Here is an 11,612-nt window from a genome sequence, read left to right on the forward strand (position 1 = left end):
ATAATCATGAAGTTATAATTACCAAACACAGTAAAGTTCCTGGGCATATCTTATTCTTCGTGTAAATCACATCAGGGAAATTTTATATTCATTTCTTGATTATCGTAATTCCAAGATTATATTAAAATAAAAACGAAAGCAAATGGTAAAATTTATAAAATAGCATCACTAGCACAATATATATAGACAGTTAGACACGCTCTTTTTTCACACTGAAGCATACTGTGTGTAATTTCCTCTTTATATTCAATATTAATTATACATATTTTACTATTTTAATATATAAAAAGTTTTGGCTTAAAATTGATGTGCTTATTCACAGTATACCCAAGTGCACATGTTTAAGATTAAAAATAAATTATAGGAAAATAATTTGCTGTATTTATTATCTTAAAGAAGTGATATATATTGTTTTCTCAAACCAAATACATTTTTGGACGTAAAGAATATTCGTATGAACACATAAAAAATCTAATTACTGATAACCATCTGAATATATATATATATTACATACGTTATAAATGTTATATACTTACATCAGTATATGATAATTAAGCGGGGGAAAAATGAGTAAATGTGGTACTCAACTCTAACGTTCAATCTGAACAAAACGAGTAAGGTTGTATATAGGATGCGCACTAGTGTGGAGAGGTGATATATTAAAATACTGGTAAAGTGATTAGGCTGTGATTCTTGGTATCAAGTTCCCGTAAAAACTTTGTGCCATTGAAATTAAAAATTGTGTATTCCCTATACAAATAGAAAAAAGTTTTTAATTCTAAAAAAAAAGTGAAAAACGGAAAGACAAAGGCCATGCAATTTCTTTCACCCCTAGCCCTAGGAAATGCGTGAGAATACATTGACATGTGTTGAATAAAGAGAATTAAAAGAAGGCTAAATACTAGATATTCTTGAAACACTTTTCATCATAATTCCTGAACTTTGAAGATAAGCTTTCTGTCTACAGATTCAAGAAGTCCAATATCATCCACCAAACTTTCTTCGTCACACTCATCATCAAGGGAAATATTCAAATCCAAAAAAACACAAGGGCTTGTCTCTTCCAAAGTAGCAATATTAATTTCATTTTCTTCTTGTGAACCTTCACAAGATTTTTGCTTCATTGAAGGAGAACAAGCTCTTGACCTAGAACTGAAACTTTCACAGCTCAGAATGATGATAGCGTCACAAAGATCAACTTCTTCGCCATTCGAGTCTGAAACTCTTCCAATTTCAATAGCTCTTTTAAAACCAAGTTGAGAACAATAATCGGCTTGTTCTATATCCTCAATTAGAAACACCCTATGAGGATTAATAGAGACTGCATCAGCGAACCTCTCAGTGTAACTGCAACTTGTTTCATCTCTTGATCTTTTGTTTCTGAAATCCTCAGTTGAATCAGCTCTTGTATTTGATGCAAAACTGCTCAAAGGTATTGAAATAAAGTTCTTGTGGGACCCAAAAACAAGCTTAGCCAATTCTCTTGCTATTTTCTCTTTACCTTCCATATCAACACCTTGGAAAAACAACCATGTTTCTTCTTTCATCACCTCATTGTTTCTCACTTTCCCTTTTCTTTTTAGCATGCCTGAACGACATTGCAAAATGGTGGTCACGATTTGCGGTATAATATCTTTCTGCCACGGCACTTTTTTCTCTAAAGCGTTGCACAGTGTTTTTAGGTTCTCAGAATTAAGCTCCTTGAACTTACGTACGTACTCCATTTCCATGACATCGCTTGAAGAAGTGGAGTTAGGTTTCGAGCTAAGATTGGACGATGAGAATGGATGCACAGCTGTATCTTTATTCTCTGTGATGTATACTCGTAATGTTGGTTCAGCAACAACATGCAAGTAATCATGGTGGGTTCGATGCGAATTAGGATGTTGCTGTTCATAGGAGAAACCTGAGGTTGATGAAGATGGTGATGCGGAAGATAATGTGACGGTTTTCTCAGAAGGATAAGGTTGTTTTTGGATTGAACTACACATAGAGTTCCACCTGTTGCAAAGCTCTCCCACTGGGACAGAGTTCTGTGAGAATATGAAAGGAAAAGTTCATTTTAATATTGCAATATGTATAGAAACAAGATACTATACTCCCAAATATTCCTGTTCCTACATCCTAAATCAACCAAATTTCATCAATTAATATAAAAAAATTATATTTTGTTTTTATATTTTTTTTTTTAAATATAGAGTAATTTTCAATTGGATGGGACACAATGAAACATTGAAAATGAGATAGATCATTCCCATCTAAAATGTATATACTACTGCATGAGAAAAAAGTTATACACTTTTTTCTAATTTATAAACTTTTTTAAATTGCTTTTAGGAGACTCTAGAACAAAACGGCGATCACAAATGTTGTGACACTAACCTAACCTATTTTCCGATAAACTTAACGTAATCACAAACAAAAATACATAAAATAATTATATTATAAAAAATTAAAGTTGTCTGAATTTATCATGTAGAAAATAATAATATATAAAATGTTATTCTTCATGTGGAGTCTAACTGCTTTCATGAAAGATAGTTGTATGGAAATGTATACAACAAAAAAAAAATAATGATATTTATATCTTTTAATTTATAAATACATTAAAAATAGAATTGTTCTCTCTAATAATAAAAATGAATTCGACTCTGATATCAGTCATTTATGAAATCATATCCTCTCAGGTTTTGGACGCCTGAAGTACTCAAATGTAAGAAGAGATAAATATTTTAAAATATTTAATTCAAAAGTAAAAAAAAGTATAAATTCTTAAAAAAAAATTAGTGTCATGTATTACAGGGCCTTAAAGAACCAAATCTCATCATTTATTGTTTATCTAATTGATTAGATAGTAAGATATAAAATGTGAGTTTTGTAGTCAAAATCCCAGGAAATGCCCTTAAACCTTGTTTTACCTCACAACAAAAAAACAGTTTGCACACAAAATGAAAAATACTTAAAGTAAGATTTGTGATAATTAAGACCTGGTTACTAGAGATCACTCGTCTATTCTCATTCTTGTATTGTTGGAGCCATGCAGGAAGGCTTGAACTTGAGAAATCACTGTTACAAGTACTACTTTGCAAGCCTCTAGCTTCGGTCTCAATTTTGGATGAAGATTCCGCAAAACAAGCTTGTTGTTCCTTATCATCTCCCACTCCTTCATGTAATGACCAGCTTGTTCTAGTGTCAGCGTTTTTGTTTGTGGTCTGATTTTGTACACCACTGAGGAAAAAGTGAAAGATGATGACAAGAAAGATTATCAATTTTAGATTCTTACATTTTCTTCATGTCATGTTCCACCTTCTAAAGTCATTTAGAATAGTAACAATATATTGGAAAAGGAGTACTCCAAAAAAGAGAAACCGATTTTCAAGGATAATTGATAAATATAATGAAAGAAAAAGAAAAAACAAAGAAACATAATAATGACTGACATGTTGTTCGTTCTAGTACATACACTTTTAACCAAAGTTCTTTTAATTTGCCATTGTTTTTCCTTCACATAAACAGAAACTGGTTGAGAAACAAAGAGGAAAGAAGAAAAATAAAACTGTTTTTCCAATTTTCCTTATTTTGTTTAGCACGTATTTCGTTCAAACCAACTTTATTTTAACCTTTAAAAAGAAAAAGACAATTCAATTTTGTTTTTACTTTTCCCATGCCCATATTCATATAGGTGATCGTTCATCCAAAGAAGGAACAGTTTTTTTGAAGTGGATTCTAAAGATTGAACTAAAGCCATACAATAATATGCAACTATACAAAACTGCTTTTTAACCTGTCAGGGATGAGACTCAAGCACAAACTTCCGGCAGGAACAGTAATAGGATGAAGACCCCAAAGAGTTTCCAATGATGGCTGGCCATTTTTGCATCTCATGTAAGCTTGGAAAGTTGCAACACCCATCAACCAAAACCTTCCACTCTCTCCAATCCCACTCACCAGTTTTCCAATCTCCATGATCATGTGATCCACAGGAGAGTAGTTATATACCACTCTCCCTTGTTGCTGATTGTTATAATGGTAATCAAATACCCATTTAAGATCTCCAAGATACAAAACATACCCTTTTCCATGAGAGGCCATATTTACAAGGCTCTTAAGCTCTTCAATTTTTTGTTCTACCTCAACACTAGAAACATGGACAAAGGAGGAAAGAGAAAGAGATTTAAACTTAACACCTATAAGAGACTCATCAACATCTCCTTTATCAAACTTATCTATCACTTCTCTAACTACACCTTCAAGAGTAGCTAGACACTCACCAACAATCACAGTGCTTCTCCTACTTTGACTCAACAAATTATCTATAACACTGGTGATGTCTTCAGCCCTAATCTGATTTGGCACAGTTGTTTTATTGTGTAGGTTCTCTCCACTTGGATGAGATGAAAGAGAGTGACTATTACTGATTTGATCCTTTGATTTGCTACTACTCACAGGTGATGGGTTATTATTGTTCTGAGAGCATATTTCTAAAGACACAGCTTGTTCAACGTTGCTTTTCACTTGAGTACTAGAAAAACTAGCCTCTCTCATGACCCTACTAACACTAGGATCATCCAAGATTGAAATTATGAGCTGCTCAAGCTCTATCTTCACAGCCAAGAGTGGCTGCTGCTGATTCTCAATGGATCCACGGCGTTGGTGCGCCTGAGCGCGCTTGAACGCAGCAACCAAGGCGTTCGAGATAGAAGGACACTGAGAGTGATGATGATTTGTACCCAACATGGGGCTAGAAGTTGATGCTGGCAAACGATTGAGAGCCACGTTGAAACAAAGCTCCAAGGCCTTGCACTGGAGAGGGTGAGAATGAGATTGGAGACAAGCTGTTCTCAATAGGCCATTGGTAACAGAAAGCATGGTGTTTGCTACGTGGAGTGGAGTCACCTGAGCATGGCCACGACGCTTTGCAAGTGTTACTGCTTGCTTAACTATGCTTGCTGCCTCTGCTGTTAGGCCTTGTTGCATAGCACAGTTTCCTGTTCTCATCTTCTGAAGGATATAGCCAAAGCTAAAACAACACAGAAAAGAAACAAGAAACTATTAACAGTGAGATGAAAGTGTAGTTGGGTTAGTTTTTTCGATTCTATGACATAGAAGAAAGATGGTTGTATTAATTTGGATTGAGAAAAAGGATGATATATAGTAAAGAGGTAAGAATAGGGGAAGGTTGGGGTGAAGAAATATGTGTCGATGGTTGTTGTATCAGATATTATTTAAGGTTGGAACTTGGAAGCTAGGTTTTGAGGCATCTATCCCAAGCTAGTATAATATGTAAAGTGATGAGTGATGATTCACTAATTAATCTCTTCCATCAAACATGTTTGTTTTGTATCTTGTCTCTTAGATATGAATTAACATGATGGTGGTTTTGCACAAAAGATTTGAGTAAGATAAGGAAACAAGAGAGAGAGAGATGAGAGAGAGAGAGAAATGGTTAAGGAAGAGGAGGGTATGAAATTTATGTTAAGTGGGCTATGCTTTTCTTGTGAGTGAGGTAAATTTGGGGCCCAAAGTTGATTTTGTTGTGGAAAGTGGATTGCATGTGCTGACAAGCAGGACTCATGCACCAGTATCAAAGGCAACTAAGCTTTGCTCTCTCACTCACTCACTCACTCACTCTCTTTCTTTTTAATACACACATTCCTCGAATTTCATAAAAATAAAAATATTGGTGTTAGTAAGTGGGGGCACTTTCTCTTTTTGGAACAGTAATGTTAACCAATATTTTATTTTTCGGATAAGGAGGAAATTGTAATAGAAGGGACTAAGTAATCTTGAATCTACTCTATATGCATCTAAATTTTTTGAGTCTGATCACAAAAGTTATTCCCCAGTCTTATAAGGATAGAAAAAGATTGAAAACGTCAAGAAATAATGGAACAATTTTTTAATGTCCCATAAATACTTTTGCACAATTTACAACTCTTAATGCATTTAATTATTTACATATTTTTTTCTAACCAGTTTATTCTAAATGTGGCAATGCTAAATGAATGTATGTTTTTCTCTTTCTCAATACTATCATAATTATAGTGTGAAAATTTCAATTATTCCCATTAATTATTATAATTTTGATTTGAGATGAATTATTTTTGCAAATTATTCAATAAATTTAGTATTTATTTAGTATTTATACCCTCATACTTTAAGAGTTTTGTCTCAGCTTATCATGTTCCATTAATGTGTATGATGAGAACTGTCTAGGATAGAGCACAATGCGGAAGCACAAGATTGAATCAATTGAGAACAAAAGAGAAGCAAGTAAAGGATAAAGAAAATAACACACAAGATTTAACGTGGAAAAACCCCTCAGTGTGAGAGGAAAAAAAACCACGGGCGATCAAGAGCAAAATTCCACTATGTAAAAAAGAAGAGTACAAGAAATCCTCTTATAATGATGAGGACAAATGACAATATTTTTCTCACAAATACTCTCTCAAATGGAACAAGAATTCTCACCAAGAATGCACTCACAATATATGTGTAAATGAAAGAGATGTTGTGTGTTGTGAAGATGATTTTGAAGCTCTCTATATGTGTCCTTTTATAGGCAAGCAAAGTCTTGGTATCTTGGATATGAAGCATTGGATGCTTGGAAACAAAGCCATAAAAGTGACACAAAATGTCTTTAGAGAGAGCCATAAAATAGTCATAAAATTCTTTTAAGGCATAGAAATGAGAGACATCTAACAATACCTCTTATAATGATGAGGACAAATGACAATATTTTTTCTCACAAATACTCTCTCAAATGGAACAAGAATTCTCACCAAGAATGCACTCACAATATATGTGTAAATGAAAGAGATGTTGTGTGTTGTGAAGATGATTTTGAAGCTCTCTATATGTGTCCTTTTATAGGCAAGCAAAGTCTTGGTATCTTGGATTCCAAGCATTGGATGCTTGGAAACAAAGCCATAAAAGTGACATAAAATGCCCTTAAAGAGAGCCATAAAATAGTCATATAATTCTTCTAAGGCATAGTAATGAGAGGCATCTAACAATCTCCACCTTGGCTCGAATTTGATAAGTTGCTCATCGCCAAATAATGCCCCGAAGGGCACTCAAGTGCTGTAGAGACCAACCAAGTCCAAGCAAAGTTGGAACTTGGTATTCGGAAGTGGCTTGGTAAGTATATCTGCTGGATTCTCTGATGTGTGAATCTTTTCCACCATAATTTCACCAATAGCAACAATATCTCGGATAAAGTGACGTTTTATATCAATGTGTTTGGTCTTGTCATGATAACGATTATTCCTGGTCAAATGAATAGCACTTTGACTATCACAAAACACTGTAAGAACACCCTGTATTAGACCAAGTTCATTTACCAAACCTCGGAGCCAAATAGCCTCCTTCACACCCTCCGTTGCTGAAATATATTCTGCTTCAGTCGTAGACAATGCAGCAATGGACTGAAGAGTAGCTTTCCAGCTAATAGCACTATTACAGAGAGTAAAGATGTAACCAGAAAGAGACCTCCTTCTGTCAATATCACCACCATAATCCGAATCAACATAACCTACAACGTCATCAGTTGTAGCCTTGTTTCTGTCAAATACCAAGCCAATACCAGAAGTACCTTTTAGATACCGAAAAATCCATTTTACAGCACTCCAATGATCCTTTCCAGGATTATGCATATATCGACTTACCATGCTAACAGCATATGCTAAATCAGGTCTAGTGCACACCATAGCATACATAAGACTACCAACTGCACTAGCATAAGGAATATGTGACATACGCTCCATCTCTTCCTCTGTATGTGGGCAAAGATCTAAAGATAACTTGAAATGTGCAGCAAGTGGAGTAGAAACAGGTTTACAATTATTCATATTAAACCTTTCAAGCACTCTTTCAATATATTTCTCTTGGGATAAAAACAATTTACCAGCTTGACGATCCCTGTGAATCTCCATACCAAGAATTTTCTTGGCTGCACCTAATTCTTTCATCTCAAACTCATTATTGAGTTGAATTTTCAATTTCCGGATCAAAGACTTGTCACGTGAAGCAATTAGCATATCATCAACATACAGTAACAAGTATATGAATGATTCATTTGGAAATTTCTGGAAATAAATACAGTCATCAAATTGACTCCTGCAATAACCTTGCCCAATCATAAAAGAATCAAACCTCATGTACCATTGTCTGGGAGCTTGCTTAAGGCCATATAATGATTTCTTCAATCGACAGACAAGATGCTCCTTATCAGGAACAATAAATCCTTCAGGTTGTTCCATGTAAATTTCTTCTTCCAGCTCTCCATGTAGAAAAGCTGTCTTTACATCAAGTTGCTCCAACTCCAAATCAAATAAAGCAACAAAAGCAAGCAAAACACGTATAGAAGTATGACGAACAACAGGTGAGAATATCTCATTAAAGTCAATACCTTCCTTTTGATTAAAACCTTTAACAACTAGTCGTGCTTTGCATCTTGGATCTTCAACCCCGGGAATACCGTCTTTCTTCTTATAGATCCATTTACATCGTAATGGTCGTTTGCCTTCGGGAAGCTCTGTCAAAGCCCAAGTACCATTCTTATGAAGACTTTCAATCTCTTCATTCATAGCCACTAGCCACTGTGACGAATCAACACAAGAAACAGCTTCTGTATAGCTGGCAGGTTCAACATCATCATTTACCTCTTGTGCAACTGACAATGCATAAGCAATTAAATTATCACCATCAGTGTATCTAGCTGGCCTTTTAATTAGTCTTCTGGTTCTGTCTCGAGCAATACAATAATCATCTTCTTGCTGATGAATAGGAGAAGTTGTACTGTCATCACAATCAACATAATGATCATCAATGCTAGATTGATTTGTAGAGGAAGATGGAACATCAACATTAGGAACTGTAGGTTTCACTATCAACTCCACCTTCTCGCTAGTACCCTGCAGATTACCTGTACTAGTAGAAGAAGACACAATAGATTGTTTTCCAGAAGATAAAAATGCATCCTCATTAAAAGTCACATCTCTGCTAAGAATTAATTTCCGTGACTTTGCATCAGAATACCATAAGCGATATCCTTTAGACTCAGATGCATAACCAAGAAATATGCACTCAACAGCTCTTGGAGCTAATTTACCATCATTAACATGTGCATAAGCAGGACATCCAAAGATTCTTAAGTTAGAATAATCAACAGGATTACCTGACCAAATTTCTTCTGGGATTTTGAAATCAAGTGCTGAATGTGGAGAACGATTAACCAGGTAACAAGCAGTAGATGCTGCTTCAGCCCAAAATTCACGCCGATGCCATAACCCAGCATTTGAGAGCATACAACGAACTCTCTCAAGTAGAGTCCTGTTCATCCGTTCTGCAACACCATTTTGTTGAGGATTTCTTGGAATAGTTTTGTGTCTAGCAATACCATTTTTTGTGCAGAACTCATTAAAATCACCATTGCAGAACTCTAATCCATTGTCTGTTCTAAGCTTCTTCACTTTCTTCCCTGTCTGGGTTTCAACAAGAGTTTTCCACTTCTTGAAAGTGGAGAAAGTCTCATTTTTATGCTGCAGAAAATAAACCCAAACTTTGCGAGAAAAATCATCAATGATGGTCATCATATAGCGACATCCTCCATGAGAAGGAAATTTAGAAGGCCCCCAAAGGTGAGAATGAATATAATCAAGAATACCTTTTGTACGGTGAGTTGCAGTGGAGAAACTAACATTTTTCTGTTTCCCAAAAACACAATGTTTACAAAAATCCAATTTACCAATGCCATGTTTACCAAGATGACCTTGTTTGCTTAGAAGGTGCATACCTTTTTCACTCATATGGCCCAGGCGCATGTGCCATAATTTGGTAACGTCATTATCATGCATTGAAGAAGATACAGCTGTTGAACCTGTCACAACAGAACCTTGCAAGACATATAAACTACCAATCCGGTTAGCTTTCAATAATACCATAGCACCTTTCAATACCTTTAGAACTCCACCTTCAGCTGAATACCTACACCCGAGAGACTCTAGGGTGCCAAGAGAAATTAAGTTCCGCTTCAAATCTGGAATATAGCGGACATTAGCCAAGGTTCTGACAACACCGTCATGAGCCTTGATCTGAATAGTACCTATTCCTGCAACTTTGCATTGGGTATCATTGCCCATCAAAACAACACCACTGTCAACATGTTCAAAAGTGGTGAATAAGTCCTTATAAGGACACATATGAAAAGTACATCCAGAATCAAGAATCCATTCTGTTTTACTCCTATTATTATAAGAGACAACAGATAAAAGAATATCACCGTCAGAATTGGCTTCAATATTAGCAGCTTCAGAGGATTGTTGAAATTTTCCCTTATCTTGTTTTTCTTGTTTTTTCTTTAAGATAAAACAATCAGGAATGTCATGCCCCGGTTTCTTGCAATAGCGACAAGTTTTGTTGGATTTGCGACCTCTGGATTTGGATCTGAACTTTTTATAATTGGTACTCCCTTTTTCTTGAGTTCTACCTCGAACACTTAAGCCCTCACCCTTGTCCACAGAATTAACTTCAAGATCAAATTTTTCTTTGGACAATAAATTAGATTTAACATCTTCAAAGGATAAGGTATCATTATTTCCATACAACATGATTTCTTTGAAGTGCTTATAGGTAGAAGGTAAAGAGACAACCAACAAAACAGCTTTGTCTTCATCTTCAATATTAATATCAATATTTTGCATATCCATAATAATAGAATTAAACTCATCAAGATGAGTTTGAATAGGAGTACCTTCAACCATACGAATGGTGTATAACCGTTCTTTGAGACGAAGCTTGTTTGCGAGGCTCTTGGTCATGTATAAAGTTTCTAACTTCAGCCACAAAGCCGCAGCGGTTTCTTCATTGGCAACCTCACGAAGAACCTCCTTCGACAAACAAAGTTGAATTGTTGAAAGCGCCTTTTCATCCAACTCGTCCCATTGATCATCGGTCATGGAAACTGGTTTCTTTGACTTCCCATCTAAAGCTTTCTTTAATCCGCTCTGGATAAGAACGGCCCTCATTTGGACTCGCCAAATAGAAAAGCTAATTTTGCCATCAAACTTCTCAATGTCAAATTTTGCAGACATTTTGAAATTCTCAATTTAGTCAGAGCTCTGATTCCACTTGTCTAGGAGAGAGCACAATGCAGAAGCACATGATTGAATCAATTGAGAACAAAAGAGAAGCAAGTAAAGGATAAAGAAAATAACACACAAGATTTAACGTGGAAAAACCCCTCAGTGTGAGAGGAAAAAAACCACGGGCGATCAAGAGCAAAATTCCACTATGTAAAAAAGAAGAGTACAAGAAATCCTCTTATAATGATGAGGACAAATGACAATATTTTTCTCACAAATACTCTCTCAAATGGAACAAGAATTCTCACCAAGAATGCACTCACAATATATGTGTAAATGAAAGAGATGTTGTGTGTTGTGAAGATGATTTTGAAGCTCTCTATATGTGTCCTTTTATAGGCAAGCAAAGTCTTGGTATCTTGGATTCCAAGCATTGGATGCTTGGAAACAAAGCCATAAAAGTGACATAAAATGCCCTTAAAGAGAGCCATAAAATAGTCATAAAATTCTTTTAAGGCATAGTAATGA

At 35.3% G+C, this 11,612-nt stretch overlaps 1 protein-coding gene across 2 annotated transcripts; it reads right to left on the bottom strand.

Annotated features, from left to right (window-relative positions):
• Positions 1-654: 654 nt before the first annotated feature.
• Positions 655-5,438, bottom strand: LOC109340606 (protein SMAX1-LIKE 3). Of its 2 annotated transcripts, XM_019578330.1 has the most exons (4): positions 3,785-5,438; positions 2,988-3,228; positions 1,980-2,033; positions 655-1,946 (listed from the first exon to the last, which is right to left on the bottom strand). In XM_019578330.1, exons 1-4 carry the CDS (start codon positions 4,996-4,998, stop codon positions 927-929), a joined length of 2,529 nt encoding a protein of 842 aa, XP_019433875.1. In that variant the 5' UTR covers positions 4,999-5,438; the 3' UTR covers positions 655-926. The 2 variants fall into 2 exon arrangements, with proteins under 2 accessions (XP_019433875.1, XP_019433874.1); XM_019578329.1 differs by having other exon boundaries at positions 655-2,033; positions 3,785-5,437.
• Positions 5,439-11,612: the final 6,174 nt, after the last annotated feature.

This window comes from Lupinus angustifolius, unplaced genomic scaffold, assembly GCF_001865875.1.
Source record: "Lupinus angustifolius cultivar Tanjil unplaced genomic scaffold, LupAngTanjil_v1.0 Scaffold_206_16, whole genome shotgun sequence".
NCBI lineage: Eukaryota > Viridiplantae > Streptophyta > Magnoliopsida > Fabales > Fabaceae > Lupinus > Lupinus angustifolius.

Excerpts from the sequence above, each read along its gene's own strand:
- LOC109340606 (XM_019578329.1), bottom strand. The coding sequence starts at position 4,998 with ATGAGAACAGGAAACTGTGCTATGCAACAAGGCCTAACAGCAGAGGCA. Across the intron at positions 3,229-3,784 it reads TTGAGTCTCATCCCTGACAG|TGGTGTACAAAATCAGACCA; the intron begins GTTAAAAAGCAG and ends CTTTTTCCTCAG. Across the intron at positions 2,034-2,987 it reads GAGTGATCTCTAGTAACCAG|AACTCTGTCCCAGTGGGAGA; the intron begins GTCTTAATTATC and ends ATATTCTCACAG.